This window comes from Poecilia formosa, unplaced genomic scaffold (assembly GCF_000485575.1).
Source record: "Poecilia formosa unplaced genomic scaffold, Poecilia_formosa-5.1.2 Scaffold89, whole genome shotgun sequence".
Taxonomy (NCBI): domain Eukaryota; kingdom Metazoa; phylum Chordata; class Actinopteri; order Cyprinodontiformes; family Poeciliidae; genus Poecilia; species Poecilia formosa.
In genome coordinates, this window is record NW_006800028.1 from 627,319 (window position 1) to 642,848 (window position 15,530).

The 15,530-nt window shown below is 40.0% G+C and overlaps 1 protein-coding gene across 1 annotated transcript in view; it reads right to left on the reverse strand.

The window, feature by feature from the left end:
* LOC103141820 (semaphorin-6A-like) overlaps positions 1-15,530 on the reverse strand; it is a 116,923-nt gene that overhangs the window by 46,323 nt on the left and 55,070 nt on the right. The window contains exons 2-3 of the mRNA XM_016674038.1: positions 12,788-12,950; positions 10,922-11,039 (exon numbers count right to left, since the gene is read on the reverse strand). Of these exons, the coding sequence (XP_016529524.1) occupies positions 10,922-11,039; positions 12,788-12,887 (218 nt within the window). The 5' untranslated portion in view covers positions 12,888-12,950. The remainder of the gene's footprint in view (positions 1-10,921; positions 11,040-12,787; positions 12,951-15,530) is intronic.

The window sequence follows — 15,530 nt, forward strand, 5'->3', positions numbered from 1 at the left end:
CTCAAGGGCCGAAGCCTTCCAGCTGCAGGGTTTTTGGTTCCAGCAGAGATTAGAGGGAGCCAAGCGGCGAGGCGTCCCTCAAACATCCTGACCAGAGATTGAGGAGGACAATGGAGCGGCTGTGTCTGTGTCAACACCGGCTCTATAAACACACACATGTGCATAGAGACGTCCCCCTTCCCCCTTCTCCCTTTCGTCGTACCCCAACATGGCGGCACAGACTCCCTCCGGAGCCCTTTTAACTTCTCCAACACTGCTCCTGAACTCTCCTTACCCCGTGGTGCGGGTCACATCTGTACATTTTACCGTACATCCTCTTAGTGGAAACAAGGGTGGAGGGCGTGGAGTTTTTGTTACTCTCATCGTGTGAATGATGAGAGTAACAAAATTGGCAATTCTGGGAATGTTGTCTTTTATTTGAATGACTATTCAACAAACAACCTGAATGACTTTCACTGAGAATCAGGAACCTGGTGCACAGGTTTAAAATTACATGCCAAATCCCAGCAAATATTCCCACTATTTGCTCAAATGGCCTGAGAAATCTCACAGAATAATTCAATCTGGATATTTGAACTTTTTTCTTAGCAGAATTAGTAGGTTTCTTGACTCAGCAACTTCCTACTATTTTTCAAGTTGGTTGAGGTCAGAGCCTTTACAAACTCCTAATTTTAGCCTCCTTTCTTCATTTGTAGGCTAATACCATGTCAGACCACCTATTGTGTCTAAGTTATAACCATCTGACTCAAACCATCCCCCTCAGATAAAGGTACGTTGGGTAAAATATTCATCAAGGATTGAGTCTAGTTTAATCTGAAAGAGGCTGGTTTTCCAGCATCACCGTTGACAGTGAAGCTAGCTTAACATTTAAGCTAAGCTAGCTTTTACCTCAGACCTGTTTGAGCTCAGAAGTGAATTTTCTGTCCAGCAAATTCCTCTCCAGGAAAGCAATTTATATAATGTGATAGAAATAGAGAAAATCAAGTTTTCACAAAAACTGAATAAACACCAGATCTATTCAAAGTTGTTTAGAAAAACTGCTTAGAAATAGGAGTTTAGGCTTATGAAGCTATTTCACATTCATTCGGTTCAGAGAACTTCAAGGCTGGAAAATTAACAGAGTGTTTATTTTCAAACGGTAGATAAATTAAACAAAAGACAGTGGCTGCAATCGATCAAAAACTCTTCAGTTTGTGTGAGAAAATGTCAGCTGTGATTTTGAGAACAGAGGGTTGACTTTATAATAACGTGTTTGTATGGTCCAACTAAACCGAGTTAATTTAACAGAGTTCTTTCTTTGATTAGATGTGAATTTTATTTGAGGCTTTAAGTTGTTTAACTGTTGTGATTTTTCACAAGTAGAGTGAAATGGACTGTTTCAAGGCCTCTCCTCCCTGCTGAGAACAGCTTACACATAAACTGCTGCAGATGAAAACACAAGTTAAAGCAAAAGCTAGTCTCATAACCTCATTTTATTAGTGGTCTGTTTTAATTTGCACTGAACAGTTCAGGAAAAGTTTCACCCTAAAGTTAATCTATTTATGTCAGTCATCTTGAATTTATCTCTCCCGTGTCCCTGACTTTGAACTGTGAGAATATAGCTGCCAAGCACGGTGTGAAACTTTTTTACACGGTTTAGTTTGAGCCAGTTTCTAGGAGTTGGCGAATTTAAAGATCCGGAGCCAAATGAGACGCAACGACGCCCAGCAGTTTACACAGAAGAAATAAAATCATCACTCCTTCTCTACTTCAACACAAAACCTAAACATGTTTTAGTTAAGGCACTTAAGCTTTGCTGGGCTTGAAAATATCTGTTCCAGAAAGTTGTTCACATTTACAGTGTCATGGTTTACTCTTGATCAGAGTTACCCCGTTCCAAATAGGAAAAACTAAATGAAATAACCATGAGATGAGGGTCATGACTCTGTTAGGATGGCCCTTAGCGGCTGGAAGACCTTCATTACAGACTCCTTTAAAACTGCATAATCTCTTTTCATACACAGATCTGTCATCTGGTACCTCAGTTCATCAGCTAATGTTGCTATAATAGATCCAGTGCATTAAATCAGATTGTTTGTTTTTTTTCCAACTAGCAACAGGAAAACGCTTCAATTGGAAATCAAATTTATTGTAATGTTCACACTTCCGGGGCAAATATACTGCAGCAACAAGTTTATGTAAAATTATTTGATTGTTTCAGCATCCAAATTTAATTTCCCTTTGGGATTGATGAATTACTTTTCAAATTAATTGAATGAAATATATCTATCCCCTTTAGTCGATTCAGCCATAATTCATGGTGCCTTCACAGTACCTACACTCATAGGAACATTTAATTACACCCATGCTTATTGGGTTTTCTCTTTTGAATGATCTGGTCTTTACCAGAGTTTAAAACTATTTCAATCTAACTTCAAGTGTATAAAAAACACCTAAGGAAAGGTCAAAAAGGTACAAAAAGCAAAAGGTTGTTAACTTTTTTTAACAGCCAAGTGTAATCCAAGAACATCACTGAAACTAATTTCCCATAAAAACTTGGCATCTTTTCGTAAGGAGTAATTATAGAGTAGTTTTTTATTAAAGTTAGTACTTGCCCAATCATTTATAGAGACACAAGGCTCAATTTACTTAATCCTTGGTCCATTTCTGGTATATCAGGGTTTATCTAAAACTGCAACAATTTTCTATAACACCATTGCTATCAATTAAAATCCTTTTAATGAGATGATTAAAAAATATTCTTGAGACTGTATAGAATATACATATTTCTCTCGCTTACAAAAAAGTGGTAATTCTTGTTTTCCTTAATCAAATTCTGACAAAAAAAGGTATAGGCCAGAGTGTCATAATTAAAACAAATAATCACAAAATTTATATGGTTTGAAGGCCTAAGAGACTTTTGTCTCTTAAGCCGTAATCGATACGTAATTTATCAACTGAAAACAGACAACAGAATTTCTTTCGTCAATAAAACACAACATATAGGTCAATTATTATGCTTATTGTGTCATGAACGTTTTTATTTTAAATTGTTACATCTCTTACTTTCTACTATCATGCCCAAGTGGACCTTGCATTTTGAAATCCATGTTTCAGTTATAATGCGAGTTGTCTGGTAGATAGCATAAGACTGGGAAATCGCCTGCTGAGCCATTTTTCTTAATTTTATGTCCAACTAATTCACTGGCACAATGCTGTTACACAAAACATAAAGATTTAGAGTCTGCAGTGCCAAAGATGAAGCTCTAAAGATGAATGAAGTAAATAATGAAACACCCACAGCCTTTGACACCAGATGAGACGAGAACATTGGGTGTCAATGTGTGGGCTTCCCATTTCCCAAAATTCAGAGACAAATATGTGTGAGCTGTGTGGAAGGTATGCAAATATTCTGCTGGGCGCAGATACGAAGCCATTGTGAAAGAACGAGTACGCAGGAAGAGAAAGGAGCTCAGTGATCAAGTCAAGACAGAAGAACAACTGAGCGTGGGCAAGAGTGTGAGACTGAGTACGGCGCAATGACAGAGAGGGTCTTCGTCGAACATGCAGCCATGAGAACACAGCCTCTTTGTGAGGAAGAATGTCGTTTTCATAACAGCGAATTTCTTCTTGGGGCGACTGTAGGCCAGCTCGGTCCGTCTGCTGGGTCTTTGTCAATCCATCTCACTCTCAGGCAGCAGAAAAGACGAGAATGTGATTAGCATGCATCCCTGCACCTTAAGCCACCACCCCACTCTCCACAAACTAAATGCCTGCACATCCAGCCTCCTCTCTGCCTCCCACCCTCATCCCCCATATTCCTTTCTCTTCATAACTGGATCATGGGTGGTAGATGGAGGGGCCCATTGTACATTGTTTTGGCTTTCTTTGGTTCAAATCCTCTTGACAAAGTGGACGGGAGGGAACCGGCAGGCACCTTTGGGATGTGAAGGGAGTTGTTGAGGTTCTAAATGAGCCGAGGGCATCGAGGGGCCCTCGCTGATGTGGCACCATGAAATGCGACAAGCCAGGGTTCACCCACCCCCAAGCTGAGGCAGGTTGTTCATTTTGAAGGTTAAAGTTCTTATTATGAGTTTCGAAATTCTCACCACATTTGCTTTTATTTGTGGCTGTAAAAATGCAATTTACTGCTAAAGTTGCAACAACAAAAAAGAATCACATTTCAAAGCTACCAAGTTAATGAATCATACACCCTGAGAGGTAAATGGTGAATAAAATCCAAGACTGAAAACACTTCATTTCCACATCATCACCTTCCTAAAATAATGGTCCATGTCATTTTGGCCAAGAGTGACTTACGTCATTATTTTAGGAAGTACCCAACATTAAGTTACAAAACCAATACAAAAACAGTTTTCCTACAGACCAGTAGTCGTCTACTTTGAGTATTGATGATGGTAAACATTCGGTAACACTTTATTTGACGGGGTGCATAAGACTGACATAACACCTGTCATGAAGATGAAGGAGTCTTTATGAATGTTTGACTGTTGTCATGAAGTGTCATTCGGTAAATAATGACACATTTAATGCAAAGTTGCTCTAAACGTTGCACTGAAAGTCCATTAAGTCCACTACTAAGTCCATTTTGTTACCACCATCTTTTGGGGGGTTTCTGGAAGCCTATTAGTATGGTGTCATTTGATGGATAAGGCTAAATCTGTGAAAATAACTTACTACCACATTTCAGCCTTCTGATGAAGAAAAAGGAATGATCTGTTATCCGAGAACATAATTCCTCTGAACTAGTCACAAACGATAAAGCAGGTTGATGACATTCCTACAGCGTTACCCTTTGAATTAAAGATGATTTAGGTGATTATAACTTCTGGATCTGCAATCTTTTTGTTTCAGAGTGTGGACATGGCTGGATGTCGTTGGTTCTGCGAGGAGAGAGAGGGAGAGAGAGGAGGCAAGCATGTAATCCCAGTCATTAGTGGGCTTAAAAAGGATTTGGTGGAGCTACAATAATGGAGACTCCAGTGGCCTCCACTGCAAGACCCAAAGAGACCCAACAGGGAGGAGCGCCATCCACAGAGGTACAACTGTTTTAGTGGACTCAACTGAGAGAAAGCAATCTGGATTTTTGAGTGAAGCTGTCTGTCTCTGTGTGACTGCAAATGGCAACCACAAAATTTAGTCCTTTTGCTCTCGGTCTCACACGGATCTCACACACGCATTCTTGCTCTGATTCCCATGCTTCCCAGCCCCATAGAGGGGTGTAAACACAGTGCGGCTGGTGTTGCCATGGCAAAGCCTGCCTGCAGCCCAAGAATGGCGACTATGCTCTGCATGCGGAGGGGCCGAGGACATGAATGCAAGGCAGCGTATACAGTAACACATTCACACATACCCTTATGATGCTGATTAAACCTGAACTGGACGCAGTTTCAGATTTATAGTACATTTGTTTTGCTTGCATGGACTAGTCAAACTGCAGTCAAAATACAGTTTCTTTAAGAATGTCTTAGTTCGGTTTGTTTTCCCAGACTCTCGACTCTCTTTTAAACCCAGTATTGTGTTTTGTCCCATCATGTGACTTAGCTATAATGTTTTACCAACATAAAATCTGCTGCACTACCTAGAAGTGGGGATCATTGAAAACTCATTCACACTTTTCTTCTCAACACATTTAATAATCTAATAAATAGCTAGATAGCTAAACAAGCCCTGAATAAGTCACCGCTGCATCACAGAGCCACTAGAGAAAGCCATGTACTTTCACATAAATTACTCCAACTATCAACTTAAGTCATCAGTTAACTTAAGAAGTCTGAACTGCTCAAGGAGACCAGAAAATTACAATAAAGCCTTTGTTCTGTGTGCAGGAAATGTGAAAGAGAACAGTAGATACATATTTACAAAGCGGTTACTGCACACTTATCTTCAAACAATCTAAATTTGTTTGAAGTAATTTGCTACCAACAACCCGCCAGTTATTTTGTCTCGTGCAATTCAACATTTATTTTTAATAACTGGCTAAACCAACAATAAAAATAATTCCAGGCACAGCTTTGCGTTAAGTACGGAATGATAGGGTTTGGCCATTGTGAACAGACAAGCCAACAAAACACAACTGGCCTCCTTTTAACAACAAAGTGGACATTTTACTTCTGAGATGTTTGAACATGTTTTTATGACTACTAAATTGGAACTGGCTTTAATCAAATTGCTTTACAAGCAAGAGACCAGTCACTGACATTACTGCCGTATTTGCAGGTGCACACATGTTCAGGCCCATGCATAGGTATTTTCTGGCAGAAGTAAAATCATAAATATCCCTCTGAACTTTAATAAATTCCCTCTGAATGCAGCACATAGTGTACCCTTCTCTTGAAATATGGACCTCTGGGATAGGAATCATACAGCGCTCCTCTCTCAGTGTACAGTTTATTGCTTTGATTAAACATGACTCTGCTACTAAAATACACACGCTGGAAGATAAATGAGAACCACCAAGATCACATATGCTCCTCACCTGCAATTAAATATTCATCATGTCTGAGTTTAACATAAACATTATTTAGCTGATCCATGCAGGAAAAACAGAATTAAACAGCAGCACAGGACGCTGCTTTAGCCCATAAATGTCACTGTTGTGGCTTTTGCAAAAGAATCTAAGAAGCAACTTTTATGCAGCATCTCAAAATGATGACATCATTTTGACCTATGCAGTTCTGCAAAATATTGTGCAGGAAAATTTTATTTTATTTGTTGTTCTGCATTTTAATGGAACAATATACGGCCGAGGCCTACTGGGACTTTATAAATGAAATGTAAATACTTAGCACTTAAATATTTACATTTGGAAAGGATACAACCAAAAAATAACAAGAAATTACACAAACTCTGCAGAGACTTTTTTATTGTGGGAAAATACATTTTAGGTTTTGCTAGGGTCTTTTAGTGTGTCAATAATAACCTGTTGTAAGGCGATGTCTCTAAAATCTTTTACCACGTTAACCATGTTTGCAAATCCTCTGGGTTGAGGCGACACAATGATAAGTATGCTTGTGATATCGAATTGAGGACTATTTCTAGACATCAGATTTACAAAAACCCGACTCTCTGTACTGTGGAATTGGCCGTTATATGCTTGTTGTACTGCAAGCTACAAGGAAATCATGCAACTGCGATGTTATTAAATAATTCAATGGGGAGATTAAACCACATTTTCATCCCTTTTTTTTCCATCACCACAATTTTCTCGCTGCTTTCTGTAAGCTTTAGTATTAAGGTCACTTAAATCTAAATCAAGGGCAGTAAAAGTCCCGTCAGCTGGCCATATAGGTTGCTTGCATGCAGTGTGAATCCAAGGGCTCAAATAAATGTTCAAGTAATTCTTTGCATACTGATATTGTGAAGATAGCTGAAATTTCTATGCATCATTTTCTAATTTGCAATTAAAATGATTTCTAGGCTTCTTCAAAAAATTAGGAAGCGCAATATGGAGTTTCTCTTTTCGGAGAGCAGAAAATAAAATGTTTGCTCAAAACTTTTAACTGTTAGTGGCATTGGTATGTTTTATTGCAATAAATTTTAGATTTATGTTGCAAAACCTCCATTGATAATTCTGACAACAAAAAGGACTTGAAGAACAGCAGAGCTGCTTCTCTATATGAAAGGTCTTGGATAATATAACTATTTCTTTTCTTGTTTTTATTATTTATGAAGGTGGTCAAAATAAAATTTGTGTCGTCTCTTCTGATAAGAGCAGGTATGTGAGGTCCCAAGAAGGGAAACATCCTATTCAGTCTTTCTGAAGCTGAACAAACAGAGTTGTTGATGAAATGACTGTATTTTGTCAGCTGTCCTGCCTCTCTGGATGAACCACTTGATGAAAACTGAGCCTCAGAATGAGACTCAGAATATTAAAAAATCTAAACTTGAGCCATGAGCTGAATTCATAATGAACACTGAGTACATATGAGTCTCAGAAGGCTGATTGTACTTTACAAGCCTGAAAATCGGAAGACGTTGTCTTCCTTATGTACATAGACAGAAACAGGACTGAGTGTTTTCACTGAAAAATGTCTCCATTCACGCCGGAGAGCTGAGGACAAATTATCAATCACTTCATCTGTTGCTGAGCTCGGCTGCTGCCAAAGACTTGACTCATTCTCTCTGCGGATTAAGCCACTTTTGTCTGTTTACAATTTCATCAGTTTCCATGTTTGTATGCATGGCACAGCTTAAAAATCTTGTGATATTTTTCTTTTTCGTTCACTTTGCCAGCGTGGGATCAGGAGCCAAAGGGATTTCATACGCTGAGCAGTCATTCAAAAACAGGCCGAAACAGTGCTGGGCTTTGGACGGCGTTCACAGAGGCCATCTGCAAGCTGCTGCGCACCAAGAAGTGAGGTGAAGCTGGTCTAGAGGCATGATGGCAGAGCAGTGTGGCGCTGGCCCCAGAATAAACAGGCCATTTAACTGGACAACCTTCATAAAAGCAACTATTGATGCAGCTCAGATATTTTGTTTTTTTTTGTCTCGATTTGCATCTTGCCTGTGCTGAGTGTTGGCATGCTTTCAGATTGATCCCCGAGGTGGTAATGGTCTCCGTTGTTTGCCTTAACGCTGTTGCTTAACTCCTACATGTCTTTATCGATATCCCGTTAGAGCCGATGGATGTTCCTGCCCACAGCTGTCACTCGGGTGCCCATGTAATCGACGCTAAGTTTCCTCTCTGTCTGAGTCGGGATCAATGGCAGTCATCCGACTCGGGTCTAATCTGAAGCAGCCACTCCGCTCGTTCAGAGGTCGCATGCCGCGACCATGTGTGAAAATTCCTGCCTGCTTTGAGCGGGCAGACGTGACGGGGACTGACGCGCCTTCAGGAGAAAGAACACATGTGCAGACAGGATCTTGGGGCTCCGACGCCCACCGGGGCTCATGTTCCCCAACCCGTCCACACATGCAGGCGAAGAAATAACTTTTAAATCCACGGGACAACTGGTCAGCACACAAACACACACACACACACACACTCACGCACACACACCCTCATACACTCCTCCAATAAAGCCTCTGTGTCTCGTTTCCCTCCTCGACCCTTAAGACCTGTGCTACCCCATGTGGAGCAGGTGGGCGACAGCCTCCCTGCCTTTCTTTCGCTCTGCTTCCTCTCACTTTCCACACACCTCCTCTTAATGACCGCCGATATCTTAAAAAGCTCTGCCACTTAAGGCAGCAGACTCCCTCTGCAGCTTAATTTGACATGCTTGGGAGAAAAATAAAGAAAGACCCCCATTGTGTCTTTTTCAACAGCCTCCAATCAAGCCTGCCACTCAATTAGCCATAATCGGCACAAAAAGGAGAAAAACTTCACAATGATCCATTTTTCTTCCATTGCTGCAGTTTTTCAATATTATTCTGCACTTTCAGACCTCAGCATAAGGTTAACCTGCCAACTGAATATGGATATAATCTCTTTTTTGGCTTGCTCACTTTGCGGAAAGAGGAAGCTGCATGAACATAAAAAAAATAAATACCTGAAACAAGATGAAAAATTAAAAAAATGGATTTTCTCCACGATTCCACGTGGTGAAGCTTGAGCTCTATTTTGTGAAAAGACAGACTGACAGATGGAAACAGTTTCACAAAAGCAAATAAATGTAGGTGACAGACAGGAAAACAAAATGTAAACCAAGCTTGAGAGACTTGAAATCGATTTGTTAGGTTTCCCCAACAGACAGTGGAAAAACAAAATGTTGATTATATTCTCATAACCGTCAGTTTCAATTTAAATGCTGTTGCAGTCGTTCAGAAAGGGGGAAAAAAACAAACAAAAAAAAAACTGCATCTTTCAATGTTGTCACTCGTCTGTAATTTTCTGCTATGTGATTATGAGTGGATGTTTTTAAAAGTGCGACAAGAATCCGATGGGACCTTGTAAGAGGTAAAATGAGCTTTGGCTGAGAACAAGCTTAAAATTGAAAACAAGGACAAAGCAATGAGAGCAGCAGTCCTCGCAACCAAGTCTGAGCATTTTCCTCACTACATTATCAGCAGATTTACACAAAAAGCCACATTAGCATGAAATTGAAAAGCAATTTTAGACTTAGTTTGATACGACTAGAGATGCCCCTAGCCAAAAATCAACATGAGATTTTCTTTCAGGACAGAAATGCCAATGCAGATTTTTTTTTTTTCTTTATTTGAACCAAACCAAATAAATGAAGGAAGAAAGAACGCTCCAGGTTCTGTGAGAGAGGAAGTAGTTTTTAATGCATGTAACCTTTTATTCTGATCAGTAGCTCTTTCTTTTTTAGAAAGACTTTCAAACATTTTCTCTGGACTAATTGTACTTCCTGCTCTCAAGATGTTTATCTTTACAAGCATTGAAAATGTTTTCCTACATTTATACTACAGTTTACATGGTACCAAGCCGACCAAAGCAATTTTCTTTGAAAAACACTTGTAAAAACAGGAGACACTTTCCAAAACTCTGAACTGAATATAGTAAAAAGAACAAAAGCACAACAAAACTGAATAAAATTTAGAAGAATTAGTAAGATGCAACAAATTAATCGTACCTAATTGTATATGCTTAAGAAGTGTGTCTTAAGATTGATTGGTTAAAAGATTATTAACTGAACTAAGCAGATTATAGGCCCAATTCCCCTGGTACACTGGTCACTACATGCATTTGGCATAGTGAGGAAACTGAATCTTCATTATTAGAGACGTCTGCATGAAATTAAGTGAAATTATTATTATTTGCTCACTGCTGTGGAATATACTTTGCTCTGATGTAAATTGTGAGGCAGCAAGTGTGGTAAAGTCTGAGGAAACACCAAACAAATCCGCCTTAAAAAGCTTACAATGTCTGTCCCATTGAGAGGATGAATGAATGTTGTATGAATGAAATGATAAACAATTACAAACCAGTCTAACAGACTGAACAGAGATAATCACATACCTGGCAGCGATGTATAACGTCCTGTTCATGATCAGGATGAGCTGGATGTCCAGTTTGTGCCGCTGCGTGTTGTTCCTCCCAGGTTTGTGGCCCACGAATGCTGGATACTGTTTTGTGTCTGTCAAAAGGTAAAAAATTTAAATAAAATATCCTCTCAGTTAAAAACAGTAATCATTAGTTAGAGTTTCATTAGAGTTTCTGGGGGTTTAGGGTTAGGGTTAGGAGTTTCCAAAGTTTGACGAGGGAATGAACTCAACATACTGGGCTCAATTTCCTGTGCGATAATTTAATATGGCAGAACTATTCATGTTTTTTTTTTAATTTAACATAATTTTAACAATACAGAATAATTCTAGTAACTGAAATGCGAAGTAAAAGCAGAAGACAATATGTTTTAAGATTTTCTGTAAAATATGATAAAAGATGCTGTTTCGGTTGTGGAATAATTAGGACACCCCCCACACATATTTCCACTTTAAATGGTTAATATTACACAAGCGTGTATCATTTCAGGTGCATCTGATAATAACGTATGTCCTTCAGCATTTTGAAGGAGGTCTGCCTGGTGGGGGTGCCCTGTTGAAGTGAGAGTGATCTAGAAAAGCGTGAAGGTTGGACAAAAGTTTGCCACAAGCAACATAGATGAAGGCCAAGACCGCTTTAATCGTGTTTTTAAGCAGGTGAGGGTAAAATATTATTTCTTTGACGTGAAAGCTAAAGACATGTTTGACAAAGACCAACATAAGACTCACATAACGACTGCGAAGCATAGAGGGAAAATGTCACGGAGATGCAGAACCTGGTCAGCTCATCATCACAGAGTCCACTATTAATTTTACAACGTCCCAGAGGGAGCTTTGGGAAAATGGAAAAAAATGAAAGGAAATCCAACATGACAATGACTTGAAACATACCAGTAAATGCACTGAGGACTGGCTGCCCAGATCTTGATCTGAATCTAAACAGACCAAACACCTCAAACATCTCACTGCTGACGGTGAGAGTGAGAGAAACTTTCCTCAGATCATTGTCACCGGCTGCTACGTGGCTACAAGAAGCATCTCAATGAGTTTGTTTCAACTGAAGAGGTTGGGAGGAATTATTAATGCGTCCTGACTTTTTCATGAGCTGGAAAACTGAAATTTTTGCTCATATGTTGCGTAATGACTAAGGTACCTTTATGGTTTTTGCTTTATAGATCCCAAGTTAATACATAAAGAGGTGTCCTGATTTCTTTCATTTGACTAAATATGCCGCTTCACTCCATGCGTTCACTCCGTTATTGGTGGTTTTGGACGACAGCGCTTGGTTTGAGGAAGCAGTCTGAGTAACACAGGTCCGCGTGAGGCTGTCTGGCTTGAGTTCTGGTTTTCTCTGCCAGGACACAGAGCATTACGCCCACAGTAAAGAGGACAGGACACGATGCAGGGAGAAACAGAGAAAACAATGACCATATCTCTACAGCTTTCCAGAGCGTGCTCTATCAGAGCAGCACAAGCACCCTGACAGCGGATTATCCAATCATGTGAGGTGGGCTCAGTTTCAACTGCTGCCTTAAGTCTTTTATTTTAGTCCATGTATAGGGCCCATCCTTTGGTGCCAATTTGCACTCCAGGCCTGCAGAAGGAGCTCATTTTTGTGGGGAAGGTAAGTGCTGTAGAGGAAGCACTAGTTGAGAGAGTGTCGGAAGAGCAAAAAGATTGAACAAATGAGACACATACTGACAATGGAGAGTTCTGAAGTACAAGACAAAGAGGGAAAAGAGAGAAAGCAGAGAGACTACTTCTAATGAGAGGATGGATTGTGCACAAGAGAAGAGATAATAACCCAGAGAAAAGAAAGAGAAGCAAGGAAAAAAACACTTACAGTTGCCATGTGAGATGCTAATAGGCTCACTGTCCTCAGGGAAACCCGCCCCGGCTATTTGCAGTAGCGTGAAGTAGAGTACTAAGGCCTCTGACCTCATGGTCACTCCAACGCCGCCGCCGCCGCTGCTGCTGCTGGTCCTCTGCTCAAGATGTGGTTTCGCCTGCACATGAGGAGACACAGGCAGAAAGGTGAGGATGAGATTCCCAGAGGAAATAACAACAAAGTTTATGGAACAGTTCTTTCACCTGGCCGCAGAATCGATATCCCCCGTATTTGATTCCTGCATTTTAGGTCAGAGGCCACTTCACATCCCTCCTAAATTAGCTGTTTGAGCAGTTTGACCCAGCTTCTTTCAGTCAGTCCGAGTTATATTTACAAGCATTTTCGATGACTCAAGTAAGCCACCATGCAAGAAAAACCAAATTAATTGGATTAGGGAGGTAATATGCGTCATAGATCGATGTCAGGCAGAGCAGATCTCTCCCTGCAGGAGTACGACAGGGTCTTAGTGAAGCAGGAGTGCTCCTGTTGAGATTAACCTGCTGCAAAGCGTCAGCCATGCGTGGAGATGAGGCAGGGCAGCATGGCAGGTCCTTTATTTCATACTTTGCACTCTCTTACAAGGGTAGAACAATCCTGTACACTGACTCTTACTTGTTCAGGGACATGATACACCACCTGCTGAATCAGAGTATGGATAACAGTCCGCTTTATGTGAAGCATTTTGGTTTTTATCTTGATAAATACTAGGACTGTGGGCATTAAATGCATGTGATTAGTCTAAAAAGTTGAACGCATTAATATTACATAGTACAGATTAATCACAGTACCTATTACTGTGTAACCGCAGGGTTACGTAGTTCAAAACAAACATCGCTTAAGATGTGTTTAACAATGCAGAATCACAAACATGAGTGAAAAGATAAGCAAGGAGAGTCAGTGGTGTGCTAGGCGGCAAATTGTGCTTTAAAAAACAGTTAGAGCAGGCTACCCGTTTACTGGGGCTATAGACGCTGATGGAGCCATCCCGAGTTCGAATCCCATCCTCACGTCCTTTGCCACATGTCTTTCCTTCATTCTCTCTGCTCCCTTCCTGTCAAATTACTGTCAAATAAAGGCGACTAGTGCCTAAAAATACTTAAATGGACATTTGGATAAGTACAACTAGTTTATATTTAACATTAACTTTGAAACAAAAAATGTTCCTGATTGTGAAAACCTGTAAAAACTGAGAGGCTTGGTTTGACACAATAAAACGTTTTCTTTAACATTTTTTGAAAATGTGCATTTTTACATTTCAGGCTTACAAAGTTAGGCTCAGTGATTAATCATGGTTATTCACGGCGCTGGTGTGATTAATCAGATAAAAAAATTTTTAACCATTCGACAGAAATACAAAGTATTTTTTTTATAACTTTGTATAAATCAGAAGAAAGATCACACCAAAACCGGCCCGAGTCACACGATCATCACATCACTGAAAACCTTTACTCCTCCTCCTATTCCTTCACCTGCATCTGTCCTTTTCTATCAGCAATAACATGTAGGAGGGCATCCAACCTGGTCCATGCTCTGCATCCCAGCCCATCCCATCTATTCCATCATGTCAATCTTTAAAGAAATCATCTTGTTTTCTTACAGTAACAGTCACGTGAAAGCAAGCGTTTTTTTTTTGTTTGTTTTTTTCCTCAAAGCGAACGCTGAGCTAACGCAGCGTTCTCATAGCGCAAATGGAGGCATCTGGGATTAGCTTGCTGCAGTTTGTGTGCACACAATTACACCCATAAATCATCCGAGACAATTATTGCATCTGTAATCTAATCAGGAATAAAGCGTTTAATTTGCATGAAGCACCTTCAGTTTTTTTTTTCTTTTCTCTTCTCTTTTTTCTTCTCTGCTGAAGCTCTGAGGATGAGACGTAGAAAGAGCATGGGATGCTTCAGGGATGAGGAATTGAATAAAATAGTCGATTTCATTTGCCTCAGCCTGATAAAAGTTGTTTATCCCACGCTGTATTTTCATTCGCTATTGTAGATCTTAGAGGGGGAGCGACCAGGAGAGAAGAAGAAGATGGAAGAAGAGGAGGAGGAGGAGGAGGGGTTACTTTCTCTTTTTTCTCTGTCATGTCCCTCTGCCTCTCTCCCCCCATCTCTCTTTCTCTCTCCATGCTCCTGTGAATCTCATTCAGGAGAGGAATGAAAACACTATTCAGTGGTAGATTCATTTTAACACTGAGGAGAATACCAATACTAAAGCCTGGATACGACCTTGATCTCAAAAGCTTCTCCCTTCCCCTCCATCCTTTTTCACTTGTTGGTCTGCCATCTTATCCTTGCGTAGTGAAATTATTTTTCCTTTTTTTTTTTTTTACATTTTAATAAGGCAGAGCTATTTAAAACATAGATGTTGCTTCAGTCCAACATCATCTCCCAGTGAAATGCATTCAGGCATTTCCAGGAATTGGTTTCTCTCAACTCCTGAGAGATGACAACAGGTTTTCTTTGGATTGTGTTGGTGGGTATTTTAAGCTGAATTCAGAATGAATGTTTAATGTCTTTTATTTTGTCCAAATTGAAAGTGGATTTTTTTTTTTTTTCTCTTTTATTGCCCATACAGTAGAGCAAACCTCACTGGGAGGGCTAAGATGAGAATCGTTTTCGAACCTTGACCCAGAACTCTTCCAGTAATTGACTGATTGATGAGCAGGAAGTAGCATAAGAAAGAGGAAGTAGCCCTTAGG